The 22,267-nt window shown below is 39.3% G+C and overlaps 1 protein-coding gene across 1 annotated transcript in view; it reads right to left on the bottom strand.

Moving 5' to 3' along the window:
- Nucleotides 1-16,853: 16,853 nt before the first annotated feature.
- Nucleotides 16,854-22,267, bottom strand: part of erf (Ets2 repressor factor) — a 53,004-nt gene continuing 47,590 nt past the window's right edge. Inside the window, exon 5 of the mRNA XM_007253096.4 lies at nt 16,854-22,255. Within this exon, the coding sequence (XP_007253158.3) occupies nt 21,707-22,255 (549 nt within the window). The 3' untranslated portion in view covers nt 16,854-21,706. The remainder of the gene's footprint in view (nt 22,256-22,267) is intronic.

Raw genomic sequence — 22,267 nt, 5'->3', positions numbered from 1 at the left:
GTGTAACCCAGCCCTTTTACAATAACCACACCTTTTTTAAATAGAGCTGAATAACATTTTAAAAAATGAATTCAAAGTCAAAGTCAAAGTGGTTTTTATTGTCATTTCAGCTATATACAGAGTACACAGTGAAACGAAACAACGTTCCTCCAGGGACCATGGTGCACATAAACACAGTGTAGACAGAACAATAAGTGCAACAGTACAAAAGTGCAGACAGACAATACAACACAATACAGACAAAGAATAATAAATAACAAGACAGTGTGCAAATTATGCAGTGTGCAAAAAAGACCAGTGAGGTAGTAATTACTCTATTACACAGTGTGCAATAGAGTCCAGTGAGGTAGTAGGGTTTTTAGTGCTTTCCATTTTCTGGGGTAAGTGGGGTAAGAGTGTGTGTGCATGTACAGAAAAACCATCAGTTCAGTCTCTGCAGTTGAGGAGTCTGATGGCTTGGGGGTAGAAGCTGTTGCAGAATCTGGTCGTGCTGGACCGGATGCTGCGGTACCTTCTTTCCGAAGGCAGGAGGGAGAACAGTTCGTGTGAAGGATGGGTGGGGTCATTCACAATGCTGGTTGCTTTGCGGATGCTGCGGGTGGTGTAAATGTCTGTGATGGAGGGGAGAGAGACGCCGATGATCCTCTCAGCTGTCCTCACAATACGCTGGAGGGTCTTGCGGTCAGAGACGGTGCAGGTCCCAAACCAGGCAGTGATGCAGCTGCTCAGGATGCTCTCAATGGTCCCTCTATAGAAGAGTGTGAGGATGGGTGGAGGGAGACGGGCCTTTCTCAGCTTCTGGAGGAAGTAGAGACGCTGCTGGGCTTTCTTGGCTGTAGAGCTGGTGTTCAGGGTCCAGGTGAGGTTATCTGCTAAGTGGACACCAAGGAACTTGGTGCTCTTAACAATCTCCACAGAGGACCCGTCGATGTTGAGTGGAGAGTGGGTGTGTTGTGCTCTCCTGAATCAACAACCATTTCCTTTGTCTTGTCCACATTCAGGTGAAGGTTGTTGACTGTACACCAGTCTGTCAGCCGCTGCACCTCCTCTCTGTATGCTGACTCGTCGCCTTTGGTGATGAGACCCAGCACGGTTGTATCATCGGCGAACTTGATAAAGCTGTTAGAACTGTGTTTTGCAGCACAGTCATGAGTCAGCAGGGTGAACAGCAGAGGACTCAGGACACTGCCCTGGGGGCCCCAGTGTTCAGTGTGATGGTGCTGGAGGTGCTGCCCCCGAACCGGACTGACTCGGGTCTCCCCATCAGAAAGTCCACGATCCAGTTGCAGAGAGGGGGGTTGTTGCCGAGCGAGCTTAGCTTCCTGATGAGGTTCTGTGGGATGATGGTGTTGAATGCTGAACTGAAGTCTATAAACAGCATTCTGACGTAAGTGTCCTTCTTCTCCAGGTGGGTGAGGGAGAGATGAAGGGTGGTGGTGATGGCATCGTCTGTGGAGCGATTGGGACAATAAGCAAACTGCAGGGGGTCCAGTGAAGAGGGCAGTTGTGTCTTGATGTTCCTCATGACTAGCCTCTCGAAGCACTTCATGATGATTGGTGTAAGTGCAACGGGACGGTAGTCATTGAGGCAGGACACTGCGGCACGGGGACGATGGTGGTGGACTTCAGGCATGTTGGGACAGTGGCGCTGCACAGGGAGATGTTGAAGATGTCTGTGAGAACATCTGTCAGCTGGTCTGCGCACTCCCTGAGCACTCTGCCGGGGATGTTGTCCTGCAGCTTTCCGTGGGTTGACTCTGCGCAGTGTTCCTCACGTCCACTGCAGTCAGGCACAACACCTGCTCGTCCGGCTTGGGCATGGACTTTCTCACCAACGTGTTGTTTTGTGCCTCAAACAGTGCATAAAAGTTATTCAGGGCATCAGGGAGGGAGGCATCACGTTCACAGGACGGTGGCATTGTCCTGTAGTTGGTGATTGCCTGGATGCCCTGCCACATGCGCCGTGCGTCACCCGTGTCCTTGAAGTGGCTGTGGATTCTCTGGGCGTGTGCGCGCTTTGCCTCTCTGATGGCTCGTGACAGGTCGGCTCTCGCTTCTGTGGGGATATAAAAATTTGACAATATAAGCAGAGGTTACACTAGCTGTTGTATTTAAATAATGAAGGTAGAATTACAGTATATTGGAAAAAAACCTGATTGAAAGTTGTCTGTTTTGCCATTGAAACCTGCGGGGATGAGTGGGGTTATACAGCTTTCTGCAACCGAACAGCAGGGGGCGCCCGACCTGTGGTGGCTTCACTTTTGAGAGACAATGCTCTGTCCAGCTATACACAGTCTATGACTTAACATTGTTGCTATACTGCTTTTACCGTTATATTATTACTGCTAAAATAAAACTCCTCAGGAAAAGGAAAAAAATCCTACATTTTCTTTAGGTCATGTAACAAGGTAGTAATTAAGAATTTTGGATGGAGATATTGGTCCAGTCATCAGGAAATGTTCAAACATCCAGGAATGAAGATGGAATTAATTATATATTCAACAAAACTGGTTCATGTTGGTCTGGTTTTCTAGTGTATGATATTATTTTTAATCAGGGCAGTGTAAATTTGATCAGGGCTGTCTTTTTACACATATAAATAGAGATGGGATCGATCAGAGAATCTGAACACTACAGTACAGTCATTTTGGTGCTGATTTGTTTCGTGAAACAGCCAAAATGAAAGTAAAACAAGGAGCTGAAAATTGGTTTATTCATCCAGGAGCCCACAGTGTGACTCTGAGGTGTGGAAGCAGAGAGCTGAAAATGAAGTGAGGAAGACAGCATGGTAGTGAGGAGGAAGGACTGCGGAGTGAGAGTGGGATTGAGTCGGAGAGTAGAAAGAGTAACTTCTCTCTCACAGTGGTTAAGACAAGGCAAGTGGAAAGTTCTGAACGTCCAGGCTACAAACAGGACGCTCTTAACTCTCACATGACATTCTGTAACAAGAAGCAATTACTGAGGTCTGACTCACACTCTCTCTCACACGCACGCACTTACACACACTCATACACACACACACATGCACATGTAAACAACTGCTCTTGCTTATAAAAAGGATAGTTGGTAATAAATTAGTATTAACTTACAGTGCTCTCCTAAAGTACTGGAACAATGATCTGATTTGGTCGGAGTTTTTCTGCTAAATACTGAAAACATTAGAATTTGATATTAAAAAGATTGGTACTACTTTAAGACTACCTTTATAAAGGGTTTATAAATGTTTTTTTACAGTAGGTTTATTAATGGTTACTAGTTAGATTGTAAATGCCTTAAAATCATTAATAATCAGTTATATATCAGTAGAAAGGGCAACAATGACCTGTTGCTTGCCAAATAGTGAACCCACAGCTATATACTGTTGCCCTTTCTACGTATGTGTTATAACTGATTATTAATGATTTTTAAGGCGTTTACAACCTAATAAGTAACCATTAATAAACTAATTGTAAACTATTTATAAACTCTTTATAAAGGTAGTCTTCTTTTAAAGTGGTACCAAAAGATTAATATAAGAAAAAAAAACATTTCAGCTGTAGTTCCAAGTAGTTCCAAGTAGTTCTGTAGCTCCGTTTCAGATTTGGGTTTTATTTGTGCAGACTGTGCATTTATAGTTAGAGGAGTAACCAACATGAAAACCAGAGAGCTGTCTATGGGTGAAAATGAAGCAACTGTGAAGCTGAGAAAAGATGAAAAATTAATTAGAGCAATTGCACAAATAATGTCCATAGCCAGAACAACAGTTTGGAATGTCCTGAAGAAGAAAGTCGTCACTGGTGTACTACATTACAGGTGATGAACAACAAGTAGACCAAGGAAAACCACAGCAAAAGTGCTGTAAAGAAAAACCCTAAAACAACTGTTTGTGACATCAGCAACAACCTTCAGAGGGCAGAAGTGAAGGTATCACAATACACTGTTCACAGAATCAATGTACTGCTATATTGTTATCTAATTTACATTATTATTAAATACATTTAATATGCATTATTATTATTATATTGTTGTTATTTTTATTATATTACATGAATCGCATGAATTAGTGAGTTGCAAACGTTTTGGCACCTTTCAAATGAAACAGTGGTATACATACACTCAATCAACACCATATCATCAATCAAACAAACAGCAAACAGCAAAACCTGAGAAATCATCTAAGACACCATAAAAGCCACCTAGAATACCATAGCAACTGCCTAGCAACACCCTATAGCAACCACTAAGCAATATTATGACAGATGCCTGAAATACCATAGCACTCACTTTGCCATACTGTAGTACACCAACTTTCGTCCACTTACTAACAGCACTGAAACTACCTGAAATACCACAGCAACCACATAGCAGCACAGTAGCAACCACCTTGCAACTATTTTAAACACCATAGAAACCAGCTAGGATACCTGGGACACCATATTAACCACTTAAGGCAACAGTGTAGCCTGTGCGAGTTCCCTTTTTAGGAACACCATTTAGAAACACCACGTTAACCACCTAAGCAACGTAATATCAACCACTCAAGCAACATCATATCAACCACTTAAGCAACATAAGATCAATCACTCAAGCAACATCATACCAACCACTTAAGCAGTGTCATATCAACCATTTAAGCAACATCATATCAACACTGGGTGGATTTTTACTTTCTGAACCCGGACTACCCACCATTTGTGTATAACTATAGGATTTACGTAGGATCTCCGGTGGATTTCGTGTTTTACAGAGACTCTAAGGTCAGTGGACTAGGTCAGTGGCTGAACTGCACTTGCACTGGGCATTATACATGTTGACAAGTAACATATGACATTGCAAAGTCTGTTATTAATGTGAAAATGTCTTTATTTTAAAACGTTTCTAACTGTTCTCGCTGCCTCACAGTGCTGTTAGCCAATCAGAGGCAATATGTTTGCATGTATAAATATTTATGACCAAAAGCTGAAATCCTGTCCTCCCACACACTGTTCCATGGGACTAAAGCAGGGTTATACTGGATTACCAGAGCACTTTTTTCCCCAAAGAAGCTCACATGGCATTTATTCAGACTAGAGACCACAACTACACATCAACTAGAAACACTACAGCTACCACCTGGGATATCACAGCAACCATTTAGTAGTAATATCAAACACCTAGCGAGAAACGTCATGCAAGCCACCAGGAATACCATAGGAACCACCTAGCAGAGTAACACCCTAGCAAATGACTGGAAGTGATTGGCAGCTCCATTCTTTACTTTTCTACCATTATAGAAGTGGTGTAATTGGCCTGTCAGTGTCAGGCCAGGGGATCTTTATAAAACACACACTACAGGAGGTTTTCTGTAAGCTCATGTTCTCCACTGTAATCTATTTTCAGCAGTGTATTGGGGGCTCTGCCCTTCAAAGGTCGCTAATTTGCATACTTCTTATAAACACACACATAACGGGAACTGCCAGCACAATAATCGGCCATGCACGTTAATGTTAGGTGGAAGAAAATGCTTCAGTCACAAGACTATAATCAGTGCTGCAAACACAGTTCACAGGTTATACCCTCCCAATGGATTAAGCACATGACTCTCCTGAAACAACATGCTTCATCTACCCTTCTGAGCAGTACCTCCATTCAGGCACAAATCTTTTTTTTCTATTAAGCCATTAAAGCTCTTCATAAATCTATCTATCTATCTATCTATCTATCTATCTATCTATCTATCTATCTATCTATCTATATATCTATCTATCTATCTATCTATCTATCGCCTGTTTTTAATGCAGTGCCTGAGGTCCCAATTTCTTTTTTTTTTTTTTCTGAAATTGTTCTATGTTTTTGCTCATCACTTCTGTGAGACTCTGCCTCATGTGTTTTGTGTTTTACTGGGAATAAAATATAGGTCTATGATAATTACAAATGATTGCAATCTGTTTTTAATTACATGTATTTTACATTTAACACAGCATCACAACTTTTCTGCAACTTGTATCCAACTAATTTCTAAAATCATTGTCATGATTTCTGGGGTCCGTGGTTGGTGTGGAGCTGGATTTTGTGTACAGACAGACTTAGGAGATCCTTTGTCCCGAGAGCCATCAGACTCTTCAACTCCTCCCAGTGGAGCCGGAGAAGAGAAGAGGACGGATGAGGAAGGAGTCTCATATGTTTTTTAAATCACAGCCTATTTTTATCTGTACAACATGTACATCTGCACTCTGTAAATCTATTGACATTTTACTGTACATCCTGTACATTTGCACTCCTGGACACTATCTATCTATTTGAATAAAGCAGCCCATATTCCATAGAAACTTTGTTATAGACTGTTATTATATCTTTAAATATAAATATAAATATATGCTCATGCACCAGAGACAATTTAAAGGGAAAATATAAAACTGATCTCAGATAAGCAGCAAGAGTATTATGGTAGAAGTGAACTTGGCTTTTTAATGGTGATACATGATGGTTGTAATGACCACTGTTGTCCAGTAGAGGGCAGTCAAATGCTTCTCATTTAGGACAGGGGTGTCCAAGATTATCCACAAAGGGCTGGTAGTGTGGCTGCAGGACCACTTGCATAATCAGCTGGTCAATTTTTAAACAACTGAAGAGCTTTCTGGAGAATTGTGCTTCTGCTTGGCTGGAATAAAAACCTGCAGCCACACTGGACCTTTGTGTATAACACTGGACACCCTGGATTAGAAATAATTAACAGACATGCACACACACTTACCAAACAATTTATTACAGTCAATATATGAATTCTGGAAGAGCTGAGAGAAATATCCTTTTGAAATTCTGGTCAGTGTAGATATAACTGCATCACACAATACCAGCTGATTTTTCACAAGCAGCAGAGCAAGGAGGAAATCGCCTGTTCTACTGAATCCCAGAGGTGTTCTAATCAGATTAAATGTCTGGGAAAGCCACTGAAGAAAATAAAATCATGTTTCGTCTGGTCAGATTTATTTGATTTAGTAAAATACATTCATTTCTATTCAGGCATTTCAACATATTCCGAAACAAAAAAGGGACAAGGGGAAAATGGGTAGTAATAGGATAAAACCAAAACTAACATATGATTATAACATGATCAGGATGGATCATCAGATATTAGGAAGCATGCTTAATATCACTATTTAAGCACTGGCAGCTCTTGCCAGCAGAGCTTAGCCAGTATATTTTTATTTGAACTGTGCAATACATCACTGTAATCTGTGTGGGTTTTAGTCTACTAATTGGCCCACCACCATTCCCCCAATCCAATTTCCACACTCAGGGTGGTCAGGTATGAACAACAGCATGGAAACAGTGTGCTGCAGCCATAAAAACTAACAAGCTGGCTATTTATCTGCTGAACAGGTAATCACTGAGCTTCAGTTAGGTTTGCTAACCATAGCTGGATAATTTATCACTAACACTAGCATAGTAAATGCATGTATTTTAAACACTGAAACATATATATTCGCTGATCAGCTACAGAGTAAGACTTGTTGTCGCTTGTGTGTCGATCTGGCAACCTCCACGAGTTTTGTGTCTGGGGAGGAGCAGAAAACTCTATTCAGTGTTTGGAAATTGGACTCCTTTCGCCATTTCACACATTTATGTGCATGTATTACTGATTGTTCCATATCTTCCAGATATAGACACCATGAGCACCAGACTACAGACAAAAAAAAATCATGGTATTGTGTTATGTGTGTACACTTCTGTGATAGCAGTGTTAGTGAAATCGCAGAACAACATTTTTGCCTTTAAGACAACATCCTTTCCAGGTATGCCCATCCATTTTTGAAAAAGACTACGCAAAATCACACGCTGCACTCATGATAAAGGCCACTATGATCAGGAGACTGATCAGCTTGCCATCAGCTGCCAGAGCCCTGAGAGAGCACAATTGGCCTTGCTCTCTCTGGGCGGGTAGATGACGCTCTCTCCCCACATCACTCCTAGAGTGATATCAATCAGCACAACGCATCTCTGAGTTGATGTATCACAACCGAGTCGCTGCACTTTCCTTCAAGCGCGCTGTGATGCTACTCAGCAATGCTGCATCTGCAGCAAATTTAAAAAGAGGCGGTGGCTGACTTCACATGTATCGGAGGGGGCATGTGCTAGTCTTGTGTTGAGGCAATACTTGTGATAAGGGATGTACAGCTGACTAACAGCTAAATGGGCAGGACAATTGGCCTAGCTTAAAACAATTTGAGAAGATAAAATATTTTGTTTCAAACTGTTTGCAATGAAATAAGTCAAAGTAAAAGTAAAAGAAACATTGCATTTCTTCATACTGTCTCAATTCTGTTAATTATATTGGCTTAACTTTGGCAAACAATGAAATCTTCCATATACAGTACTAGTCAAGTTTGGGCACAATCTCTCATTTGATGTTTTTTCTACATTGTAAATTAATATTGAAGTCATTCAGACTATGAAGGAACACATAAGGAATCATGTAATATGTTTAAAAATGTTAATCAAACCAAAATTCTCTGTAAACAATTAGCAGGCTCTTTTCTGGGGTGCTGGTGTTAACTTGTGCTTTTTGAGGTTGGTAACTCTGATGAATTTATCCTTTGCAACAGAGGTAACTCTTGCTCTTCTTTTCCTGAGACGGCCAGTTTCATCATAACGATTTTGATGGGTCACTTTTAGATACTTTCACAGTTCTTGAAATGTTTCAGATTGACTGACTTTTATTCCTAATGTATTTTTTTATTTATTTAGTTGAGTAGTTCTTGCCATAACATGGATTAGAACATTACTCACATAGGGCTATTCACTGTATACCAACTCTACCTCTTCACAACTTTACAACTGATGCTCTCAAACACATTAAGAAGCAAGAAATAAAGTAATTAACTCTTGACAAGATCAGCACAGCTGTTAACCTAAAGCTTAACATTCCCCATGACTCTCTCATAAAATTGACTGAGAAAATGCTAAGCAAGAGGTGCCTACTTTAAAGAATCTAAAATATGAAACATATTCTGGTTTTGTTAAGTAGTTTGAATGACTTTAGTGTTAATCTACAATACAGAACACACACACATACACACGCACACATATATATATATATGAGAGCTGAAGGAATTTGAAGGACCTAAATCATTGCTATGATCAGGAACACTATGAGAATCTCGTTCTGGCTGGGGTCGTAGCGGCCTACATTCAGACTGCTGTCACACACAATGGCCGAATTAACAGGGAAAATGGGTGGCTGTCAATCAAACCGTGTACTTAGCCAACTTAGCCACTTTCACATTCTCCCTAGCACACACACTAATTAGCCCCCTTTGTTACGGCCCATCGCTGCCTCACAACTCTCCATTTTCCCCCAAGCCATGACCTTTGACCTTGCCCCGGCAAGTCAACAAAACCTTCCCTGCACGAGGCTCAGCCCCCTCGTCAATCAGGCACCGGGAGACCGCCTCCTGCTGAGTGCGATTGGTTGTCAAGTGTCTGATTGACAGAGCAGGGTTACAGAGGACTGGAGCAGGGCCTGGGTTGACTGATAGGTCCTAAAGAATGCCAGCAGCTCTGACAGTGACAAAACGCAGAGCGCGTGGAGAGCAGGCATGTTTGTTGGTTGATGGGTGGATACAGTATGAGCTTTAGAGAGGTGGGGTAATGACAGGGGGTGGGAGCTTCTTTTAAAGTGTATTTTTGCTTCTACAGGTCTGTTTCAATAATTTTAATAATTGATTTTTCTTATAAAAGGTTTTACCTTCCAAATATATAGTTCTGATTTCTACAAAAAATATACTATTTCTACATTCTTTGTAAAAAAATACAAATAAATAAATTTCATATATGTTACATTAGGGATTCATTCTTAATATTACATTTAAAGAAATGTATCCTCTTTATCACAAAAAAAAACAGTTATTTTTTATTATTCTTTTATTAGTTGTTTTAGAACTGATTTTGGGCTCTTATTAAAAGTATCTGATGAACAGGAGATTTAGTATGGCATTGGCTCCATATATTATGAGTCTAATTCTAAATAAAACCAAGGCTAATATCCTGATACCAAACTGATACAGAAAGCTATAAAAGGACATTTTAGTTTTAGTTTAAGTTCTTTTAGTTTAATTGAAATTACAAAATTAAAACATTTTGCCAGAATATTAGAATATCAAATACAAAAATATTGTTGTTTGCAGGTTGTAATTAATTATACAATTTCTTCACCACTACATATTGTAAATAGCCTATATGTGCTTTTTGTCTGGCTTTCATAAAAATAAGCATATAAAATAGTTTAACATACCAGCTGACATACCAACAAATCACAATATTTTTTATTATTAATAATTGGGTCTTTTCACTTAATATACTGAACACCAAAAGTTTTTTTTTTGCCATTTCTGGAAAAATATGGTCAGTTGCCAAATACTTGGTTAATCCCTTGTTTCCAAAGTGAAAGAAAATGATGATGGTCAACATCCAAAATTTACATGAATTTTTCTTACAGTATTAAATTGCCACAATAGACTGTATAGTAATTAATGGATTCAAAATGATCCACCACTGTAGGTCTATAAGGAGCATAGATGCACCTACAGCTTCTATCCTACATATTTTATGCTGTAATCATATTTACTTTATTTTTTATTACTATTCTATTACATTACATTTAAATTACATTTGGCAGATGCTTTCATCCAAAGTGACTTAAAATAATGATGTACATTTAGCAACAGAGGACATAGAAGTTCAAGGCAAAACATTTTTAGGCAGGGCCCACAAACATTTTACAATTAAAAGTGCTGTTAAAGGAACCAACTTACCTAAGAAATGTAACAAAGAGAAAATAACAACACTGCACTGATTCAATAGGGGGCGCTGTTTTCACAACAATAATAGCTGGAAGTCCATTAAGAAGTTTCCTGTAAAATCCTATTCAGTGTTTCTGAACATGATGTCTGTACAATGAGTCTTGTTATTTGAACAAACAGTTCTCTGCTAAAAACAAAAACAAAAACACACACTCAAGACCAATATGGAGTATGAAATGTGGATGAAAAGCTGTTCATTCAGACATAAACATACCCTATGCTGGTAAACTAGTTTTGAACTAATTTGTAAATGTGGTGTTTGATATTGGTCATGCTTGGCCATCGTAGTTATCTAGTCTAGTCTGGTTGATCATGCTTGTAGACCAGTAAACCTTCAACCATCTCATACATACAATATGCTGGTCAAAATCTAATCTATTTTTATACTTCAGATTTTAAGTCATCCAAACTATAAAGAAAAACATATGGGGTTATTCAGTAAATATCTTGGCTGGATTTTCTCAGTCAGTTCTATGAGGTAGAATCACCTGGAAGTTGGTATACAGTAAATAACCAGGTCAGGTTTACTAACTGCATGATTCCTTATGTGTTTCTTCACACTCTGGATGTCCTCAGTATTTATTTGTAAGGATGTAAGGAAAAAAGGAAATGTACGGAAAAAAAAATAAAATAAAAAAAGTGTTTCCAAACTTTTGTCTGGTAGTGTATATTCATAACTATTTATTCTTGTGCAGTTCCAATAGCCTACTGTTATCCCTACAGTTCACTGTCCTTCCCCTACAAACAAACACAAAAGGAATCCTTTCAGCTGTTACATTGTATATGGAAGCTGCTTCGTTTAGTCCAATTTCTTACTTTTTTTCTGCTTCAAAAATTGCTAAAGAAATACATTAAAACATAGATCATGTGCCCATATTCACTGACATGCCACACAGCATGGACAAATACCTAGTATTGTGTTCCCATGAATTTTTCTATGTCCTACAGAGACTAAAGAATTAGAATGTGTGGCTCCTTCATTGAATGTAGATGTGATTTCTGCAAGAGTCACTTGTCTGGTTAAATGGACAAATGTTGCCAGCCACAAAGTGTAGGAATTTAACATTCCTCAATCCACAGTGTCACGCGTGTACCACAAATCGCACTATAAAGCACCTTATAAAGCATCCTTTCATTTTTCTAAAAATCACCAGTGCGCCTTATGTATGAATTCTACCAAACCAAAGGAACAGTAAAGCGATAACACACAACCTCGAGTGTTCTATTGCTCTTATACAAGTTTTTTTTAATTTGTTTGTTTGTTGTTGTTTTTTTACAAAATGAATAAAGAAAATAAATCTAAAAACCTCAAGAAATTCATAAATAATATGCTGTTATACGGACTTTGCCTTCCTCCAAAAAGTAGTTCCACAACAAGTGAACTGTAACAGAACTGTAACTACAAAACGCCATATGTTTTATACAGGCTAACACCAGCAATTTTAGCTTGTGAATGTTAGCTTGTAAACATTAGCTTGTTAGCAAGTAACAGTAGCTTGCGAACGTTAGCTTGCGAATGTTAACATTAGCTTGTGAATCTTAGCTTATGAAGATTAGCTCGTTAGCAAGTGAACTGTAACTACAAAACAGAGTATTGGGAATAAGTGAAAAACAGTGAAAGTTAAGGTGTTTAGTAAACACTAGGACCGTGAAATAGTGCTGAAACTCTCCTCTCCTGCTCCATGGAGTCGTCATCATGTAAAAGCTGCGTGTTTGTGAGCATTTCTGCCTGTTTGCTGGGTGGTGTTGGTTAGCTAGCTAGCAGGCTAGCTGTGCCTGCAGGACTGTGGTTAGGTTAGCGTAGCTTGCTTTAGCTTAGCATTAACTTAGCTTAGCCTAGCCTGGCTGGTGACTGTTCCGGCTATCAGACTGCAGCCGAGGTGGAGGATTTTCTTACTTTATTTTTCCACAAAAGACAAGCCAGCACAGTGGGCTGCGGGCGAGTGTGCCCTGGCTGGGTTATCAGACTGTGAGGTCAGAGCTAACTGTTGTATAAAACGTTATAAAGGGGTTTCGGTGAATTTTCTCCAGTGCTGCGGCTGGAGCAGTATTAGCAATAGCTGCTAACCGTAGCGCTAGCTCTTTAGAGCTGTTTAGAGGTGAGTATATGAGACTGTAGTCTGCGTGGTTACTGTGTTAAAACTTGCTACATGGAACATGGAACCGCTAGCTGATAATTTCCCAGGGCTTACAAGAGCACTCAGGGTTTATCAATGTACCACTTTTGAGCGTGTTTAATAATGCTATGTACCGATGTATCATAACCTAGTTACTGCACTTTCCTCCGAGCGTTGGCTACTCAGCAATGCTCTGTCAGCAACAGGAGGCATAGTTATCGATCAGGAAGCCAGAAAAAAACAAGTGAAGGGAAAAGGAAGAAAAAGAAAAAAAGATATTGGTCAGTGATGATTTACATTGGGTAAAATAGGCCTGCCTGCCTTATACAAATGGTGTAGTTTAGCAGCAGGTAGGGTAGCAACAAAATATATGAATAATGTTTATGTTAGCTAAAGCTACCTGCCTGGCAGTCATTGCTAGTACCAAACTAGAACAGTTAGTGCAGCTTTATTTGAACAGGCTGATAATATGGCTACACACTGTAATATGTGATATTAACAGTAAAAGGAAAAATGCAGATCTTCTTCAGATTCACTGTTGATCGTTTATTATTTAATGACATGACATCGTAATAGCTTAACGTTCTTCTTAACTTTGGTGGCGCTACTGTTTGCTTGGGGCCCAATGATTTAGGCTGAGAAAGCACAAAATTGCATAGGATGCCCAGACTTTTGCGTGGTGGTTCTTTTCTAAAACACTAAAATTGTTGCTCTTGTGGTTTGCACATCAGTTCATCTTGTACTTATCTAACATTACACATTAACAGACATTTTGACCTGGAGTGACTATTGCAAACTATTGCAGGTCGCTGTATAAAATAAATCAACTTGTTGTATGAAGGAATTTTGCCCACTCTTCCTTGAAAAAGGTTCTTTGTGAAAAGTTTTACAATATTCTTTTTTTTTTTTTTTTTTTTTTTAACGAATTTCACAAATTTACAAAGATGGGTCAAGGCGAAACCTTCAGTTTGCTCCTCTAAAAGGAGCTGGATTTAAAGGTGTATTTAGGATCATTATTCTGTTGTAGATGCTTTTGTTGTAGATGTTTTTTTTTTTACACATGGTACGAAGATTTGAGTATTTGCTGGTGAAATTTGCCCCTCTCTACTCGTGAAATGTTTACCATGTGTTTACATTAGGGGAATAAAAAAATATATATCTTTCTCGATATGGATATCGTATCAAAATATTTTGTTATATAAGATAAGAGATAAGATAGCACTTTAATAATCCCGAAAGAAATTGCAGTACTGTACATACGACACACATGATCAAACATACATTAAAAAAATAAAACAACAAAAATTAAAAAGCTATTAGCACACATAAGAAAAATAAATAAATAAATAAGCATGGCTAATGAGGGTATTTTAGGTGTATTCAAAGGCAGCATATGTATTATTGCAGTTGAAAAATAAATAAATGTTATTACTAGGAGCAACAGTAACATGGGAGTGAAGCTATATCCAAAAAAAAAATCCATCATTATACATCACTGTATAGACTTTCAAAAACATAGTATCAATTTTTTATTGGTTTACATAAAAGGATTGGTGGCTCAGTTAGCGCTATTTAAACCCCCATCCACTATATAACACTGTTGTAGTCTGTTCTTAGATCCAACTGTTTTAAGTGGATAAAAAGTCTTTTTGTTTACACTTGGTTTACAGTATTGTAATATTTAATGACACGGTGGCTTGCAAAAGTAGTTATACCCCTAAACTTTTCCGTTAAAACGAGCGCGAGAGAGTCTTCAGCACAGTGACTGTGTGTCGACAGTTTGGAGGAAAATAAAGCGTGGTGGATGAATGTAGCAGATGCCTTCATAGGTAGCTAGCTTGCTGGATTAGTGTCTGTTCTAGCGTACTCAATAACAGGCGATATACATTTCGCACACCAGCTTTCTTAACCTACCAACCACCAGTTCACAGCACAGCTCACAGCCAGTAACACTGCCAGAACGATACACCAAACATTAAGCAATTGTTTGGTAGTCATGGAATTCCTCATGGAATTCCAGAGGTTTATCAACCTTTTGCTGTCCGCCTTTTTTATACCTTCATGAGCACCATTTTCAAGCATACAAACAACACCCACTCCCACCTTCACATGCTGGGTAAATTGTAGTAACTATAATTATGTAGCAGCTGCTTTTGAGAAACTCTGGGAGAAGACCACCATTTGTTCCCTATATAAAAGCAGCAAATATCAGTAAAATATTTTTCTCCATATGCTCATTAAAAACATTCAACAGGACACAGCCTCAGATGTATTTAGACACAAGAATTAATATTTTGTATAGTCTAAGTCTATTAAATAAACCTGAACATACAGTACCAGTCACAAGTTTAGACACAGCTTCTCATTCAGGGTTTTTATTCATTTATTTTTTTCTATATTGCTATTTAACACTAAAGTCTCCCAGACTATAAGGGAACACATAAAGAATCATGTCAATTTAATAAAAATGTTACACAAACCAAAATACTCTGAAGCATTTAGGTGCTCTTATCTGGGGTGCTGTTAACTTGCGTTTTCTGAGGCTGGTAACTCTGATGAACTCATCTTGTGATCTTTGATTGTGATTCTGGATATGTTGTCCTAAATAAAACGCATTATTTTACAATGTTTTGCAATATTAAATTAATACTAAAGTCTTCCAAACAAAATGTGGCTTAAATGCTAAAGTCTTCCAAACAAAAATGATTTAGACTTTTTTGTCTAAATCATCATCATCCCACGATGCTGAAAGGCTGGCTACATATGGTGAAATCATCTACACCCTCAGTTGATCAGATCATTTGTTTCAATCTCTTACGGATGATGGCCTGTCAAGAGTGTGACATGAGCTAATTTATTATTAGATTACTATAAAATATAGTTTACTTCTTATTAATAAAGGCTATATGCAACACTGCCTGGAAAAAAAGACCCCCCGCTCTTATATTTGGTTGGAGCGCCTTTAGCTTTGATTGTGTCACACATTCACTGTGGCATTGTTTCAATAAGCTTCTGCAATGTCACAAGATTTATTTCAATCCAGTGTTGCATTACTTTTTCACCAAGATCTTGCAGCAGCATTGATGATGGTAGAGTCTGACCGCTGCACAAAGCCTTTTCCATCCAGCACATCTCAAAGATTCTCAATGAGGTTAAGATCTGGACTCTGTGGTGAATAATCGATGTGTGAAAATGATGATCTCATGCTCCCTGAATCACTCTTTCACAATTCCAGCCCCATGAATCCTGATATTGTCATCTTGGAATATGCTCGTGCCATCAGGGAAGAAAAAAATACATTGATGGGATAACCTGCTCTATATTCAGTATATTCAGGTAGTCAACTGACCTCATTCTTTCAGCAAATACTGTTGCTGAACCTAGACTTGACCAACTGCAGCAACTCCAGATCATTTGCTTAGTTAAAGCCAGGTGGCGATGTTTTTTTTTGGCCAGGCAGTGTAGAATTATTGCAGTTGTTTATTCTGCATTTTGTGTTTTATTGAGCTTTTTAGTCTGCATTCTAGAATTACAAATAAAAAGTGACTCAAATGAGATACAAATAAATAAATTAATTAAAAAAGGTCAAAGTTAAGGCCAAAATCATGTCAGCCTGGTTGATGTAAAAAAATCCATAGTAAACAGGTTTCAATCCGGTCCTCCACAGCAGCACAACTAGTGGATATCTAATAAATGTAATTAAAGTAAAAATTATGCTTCCACATTTAGACATAACACATCAAGACAATGCAAAAGGAAACTGGTACTAGAGCAAAAGATAAAAAAATAACAAGCAGCCTGACTACAAACATGTGACTACCTGGAATAGCTTGCAGAACTTCTAGTGAATAATAAAAATATATTTTTACCTAATATTATACCATAGTCATACAGAAGAGAAAGAAAACGGAGACCATTTGATCCATGTTTACCGGTTTTTAATGAACCCTGATTACAGTTTTAATTACAAGAGGAAAAAAAAAATACAAGAAAAAACTAAAGCATACACATTTCCTCATGATGTCAAGTCTCATCTCTTCTTTAGAGTGTTACATAACCGCTGAGAGAGAGAGATAGAGAGAGAGAAAGAACACAAGTGTGAGTGTGTGAGAGATGATGATAAATGAATAGAAAAGGAAGAGACCTTATACACAAAGAAATACAACGTCTTTTTCTTACATAGTCCCCAAAATGGAAAAAATATATGTACACGATAGATCAAAAAAAGAGAACATATTAAGATAAAAAGAACATGATAACAATAACAAATGTTACCCCTCCCCCTTTAACTGGTTCTTTTTTTTATAATTACAAATAAAACCAGCATAGATGCAAAGCCAGAAAACTGTATTTGCCATTATGTAGTTCATAGGAACAAAGGTTTGCAGAATATGCTGTTAAAGATTTTAATCTTACGAAGCTAATCTTCAGGAAAAGGGGTAGGAAAGAAAAAAAAATCAGTAATATCACTGTTAAAAATAATAAATGATAATATTAATAATAAGAACAATAGGTATTACAAAAACAACAGCAATGTTTATACTGAAGAGAGAGAGAGCGAGAGAGATAGAGAGAGAGAGAGGGAAACTAAATAAATGTGTGTTTACGAATATAAGTGAGCTAGGCAGTTGTCAGGGTGAGTACAGACACTAAGCTGGTGTAGTAAGGCTGCTGTACTGAAGAACTGAATCTGATGGGAAGAAAATAACAAGAAAAAAAGAAAAAGAAAAGGTGAATAATAAGGGGGTTGGGGGGCTAAAGCTGTGAGCAAAAGCCTGTACTGCCTGCTGATTACCACAGTATGTACTCAGCGTAATGAACACTTTTTTGGTGTGAGATATACAGGGTGAGAGGGTGAGTGGGTGGGGGTGATGACTGGGGAAAAATAAAAAATGTGACTTAAGCATAACCGAAACCATACTGTGGAACGAATGTGTAGCAGCTTGCCTCTTAAGTGACTGCAGGCGCTCAGATTAATTAATGGGTTATGTCAGTGAAGCATCACACGACGCGCTGTTAGATCAAATGCCCATTAACATCCTAGTCTATGACAAGTCCCATATGAGTTGAGTTGTGTTTTCACACTGGTCACATTGTAAGGCGGCTGTGATTGGGCAGGTTCTGGGAACTGTCCGGTCCAGGGTTTCTCATTCCATACCAGGGGTAGAAATGAGCATTTTGAATCTGGAGGGCTTCACAGGCTAAAGATTGAGGCTGTGTCTCAAACTGGAGGTGGCTGACTTGATGCCTTGCAGCCTATGCTGTCTCACTTCATTATAAAGGTCTCAGTAACCGAATCAGGCAGGAAACAACAGGAAGGCTAAATGAGTGTTTAGCAATGTTGTCATGTTGCCATTATCAATTTCAATTTTTAACTATTAAAATTCAACTCAAAGGTCGCATTTGCTTAAAGGAGAAACCCAGTGTGAAATGGACTTGAGGTATAGTGAAAGATGATAATCAGTACAAACTTTTGTCAATATAGCTCACCTCTGCTCGTCCATTAGCATTCAGAAATACAGCGCTATTAGCCAATGCTCCCAACAAGCTTACAATGTTAGTGATAGGGGCATAATTTTACCCATGCAAAGATTTTTTTCTATTTTTACACCATTAACAAGCTCAAATTAACTGCACACTTCATTGGTATAATTCTGAAGGCTCTGACATTTAAAACAAGGCACTGAACTTTGAAAGTGCACAGGTAGTTTATTAAAAAACACTGTTTATACTCAAAGTACCTTCAATCAACTGAAAAGATCTCTTTAAATTTCATGCATTTCCACTGAATTCATTTTCCAATCTGTTCCCCTATCCTACCTATTCATCCATCCTTGTCAGTCGACTTAATTTCATGACTTGATTTCAAGATGGCCTAAAGAACTACCTAAAGGTACTGGCAACGCTATGTCCCTATTGCTAGCAAGTCTGCTGGGAGCATCGGCTAATCCTGGGGTTAAAGGTAGGTGGGCTATTTGACAGAAGTTTGTACTCAGGTTCATCTTCTTTAACTTTGATTTAGACTCAACTAAGGATCCTTAAAAGTCTGAGCAGAAAGCAGCCTCCCTCACGATTCAGATACAGCCATAGTTCCATAGTTCCTGTTTGGCCATGCGTTCACCATGCGTCAACTGCTTGCACTGTGAACGTAACTGTTCATCCACATACTTATTTATGTGTTACGCCTGAGACAAATCATCAAACAGATGAAAGCAATTTGCCATTTCTGACGCTGTTTTGAGTAGTGGTGAACTGCCCCTACTGTTTAAATGCACTGCACCTCTCGCATGTGCATGTGTGTAGCATTACTTTCTGATGGTGCGCACCAGACAGACACAGGAAAGGCAAGGCAGCAATCATGCGACAGCTATCAAATGCAGTTAACAGTAATATTATCTCTAGCCATAGAGGACAGTAATATATAAGCAGGCATTCTAGTGGGCATATTTGGATGGGTGTGTGCGTGTGTATGTGTGTATTCTGGGCACGCAAATACACAAAAAGGCCATAAAATACAAGCTTCAGTTCTGAATGATTGATCTGAATCATTTACAGTCATTTTGGCTGGCTTTTCTCCAGTAACACTTCATTCATTCAAAATAAAGCACTGTAGGATCCCTGTAACTAAATATGTGTGAGGTCACCTTATGATCACCTTATTTATTCTCCATATATTCTTATCTTCTTTTGAAAAATAGAAATCTTATCAAAACCAGTTTGAGTTTTGAATATAGATCATTTGTATCAAATATATATGTGTAACTAACATTTTAATATTTGCAATACATAGAGAACATATGGGCTTTTTTTTCATGTTCGATCTAATTTAGGATATTTTCTCTTTTTTCTTATATGCTAAAAAAATATAAAACAAAGGCATAATAGCAGTGTTTGAGGTCATGTTTCTAAGGCTTCCGTGTGTCTGTGTGTGCATGTAAATATATATATATATGTGTGTGTGACTGTGGGAGCATACTCAAAAGCATAGGGAAGCAAGTCTCCTATATTGTGTACAAAAAGGCACAATCTCACTTTTTGTTCTTTAAAAGGCTTTTTTTTTTTCCTTCGAAATATTGAAATACAGAGACTATATTCTAAGTGAATCTATATAGTTGAGGTTAGGTCTTCGTGAAATATGCCTGAGATTTTTGCTCTCAAACCCTCCTTGTTATCTTTTTTTTTTCCTTTTATATGTTATGTTAGGTTTCAAGAGCTTCAAAAGCATGTGCTAAAAACCTTTAATTCACCACACATTCAACCATCATCCCATCATCCTCAGCTTCTAAGAGAACTTCTCCCCACGGATTCTTTTAGCATTAAAACTGCTCAAAAACACAACAAGAAAAAGCTGGGAGAAAAGCAGTCATCATACAGGATCCATACGTATTAGTTTTTTTTTGTTTGTTTTGCAGCCCGGGGTTGATCCAGGTCCATCTTAAACAAGGTACGAAAAAAAAAAAAAAAAAAAACACAGCCTACGAATCTGCATTTCTGCATTGCTGCATTAGGGATGTAGTATGTACAACATTTGGGTCCGAAGATGATCAAGAAGTGGTCCCGTAAATTAGGCTGATTTGAAAGAACAGGGCTGGTTTAGAGGGGGGAGCGAGGTGGTTGGTTTGCTGGGCCTCCAGACTCCTTGTTGGACCTTAAGGACGTTAAAAGGCAGTGCTTAGCAGTTAGCATCAAAAGTTCTGAGGCAGTGACTAAGGATAGAGGCCCTGTTTCGGAAGCAAAGGCCAAAAAATAAAATAAGAATTAAAATAGAATAGAATAGAATAAAATAGGATAGAGGTTTGATCAGAAGGTGTGTCCCTGTCTCTGAGAGTTGTGGCCCTGGAGTTGCGTTAAGGAACTGCATCTGCCTGCATCTGGTCTGGGGGGACCATCTTTTCATATCTGAAAGTTCAGATCTGTGAACAAAAGTGGCCGACCACCTTCTTGTGTGCTGTGCGGTTAGATCCTGGAGCCTCCAATGAACTCCAGGTGAGGTTGGGCGTAACCACAGCCCCAGATACCGTGTACAACCATGTACAACAATGTAAAAAGAATAGGGTCTTCATGGTTCGGGGTGGGATAAGGCTGTTTTTCTTTCTGTTATCTGTTTGGAGAGTGCCCACCTCTTCTTTTTCTTTTTCTTCTTCTTCTACTTCATAATCATCATCATCATCCACGGTTTTAGATCTGTAGATGAGTGCAATGCCTTCTTCTCCCCAATTCAGGCACTTATCTCTTATCTCTGTAATCTAAATATTTAATGTGTTGTGTTTAAAGGCATTGGGGTGTCCCCATATCCCAAAAAAGGGTCTCTTGGGGGTGCAGTTGAATAAAGACATCCATTTCCATGTCCATGGTGATGGTGATGATAAGCATGAGCATGAGTACAGCCAAGACGATCGTGGGTTCGGTCAGTAGATGGTAGGTCAGTCGTGGATGGTAGAGGTTTAAGGATCTGGGGTGATGCTTAAATGTGTAACAGGGAGGAAGAGGAGGAGGAGGAGGGGGGGTCAGTTCTAGCCATTCTTAGTGTCTCTGCACTTTAAAAATCAGAGAAGCTGTGTTTCTGTAAGCACGCTCGGCGATGTGCGGCGATACTTCGGACATTCTTGCGAGGAAAGCTGGTATGAAGGACCGTGTGTAGATTTGTTCTGTTGTCAGCCAAAGGTTTTGAATGCACTTGAGTTTGTATCCAAGTCCCATAAAACTAAGTCATTAAATCACAGGCCGTCACGAGGCCATCTTTGTCAGCGAGTGTGCATTTACGTCTCCTCAGCAGCCATTGTTCTCCAAGGAGAGCTGCGCCGTCGCTCTCTGCAGCTCTGAGCTCACTCTCCGCTGGCCTGTGCCCAGGGGTGCAGCCAAATTGACCGGACTCTTCCGCTCTCCGTTCTCCTCCATCCTTTTAGGCTCCGTCTCTTGCACGGGCTCCTCCCTCTCACCGCGGCTCTTCTTGTCCTCGGCCTCCTCGGCTTCAGCCTCCATGCGCTGATCCTCGCTCCAGCGTCGCTTAAAGCGGAGTTTCAGGGGGATGCAGCGGGTTCCTCCGGGACTGTTGGGAGGACCTTGGCCCAGACCGAGCTCTCTGGGCTCGGATTTGAGGCCCAGCAGGGCGAGGCCGTTGCCAGAAGTCGGAGCAGCCGGGGTCTTGAAGACGTCTTCCTCGAGCTCGTCTTCATCCATGATGCCGTCAGGACACTGGGGAGGAATAGGGCCTCCGTTGGAGTGGGGTGGGCCAAAGACATCGCAATTATCATCTTCTTCACTGATGTCTGTGACCTCCACCTCTTCCTCTGATTCGATGTCCGAGATGGGCTCGACCTGAAGAAGAGA

This window comes from Astyanax mexicanus, chromosome 3 (genome assembly GCF_023375975.1).
Source record: "Astyanax mexicanus isolate ESR-SI-001 chromosome 3, AstMex3_surface, whole genome shotgun sequence".
NCBI lineage: Eukaryota > Metazoa > Chordata > Actinopteri > Characiformes > Acestrorhamphidae > Astyanax > Astyanax mexicanus.
Note: the sequence above shows the minus strand (reverse complement) of the source record. Positions and strands in the feature narration are given on the sequence as shown.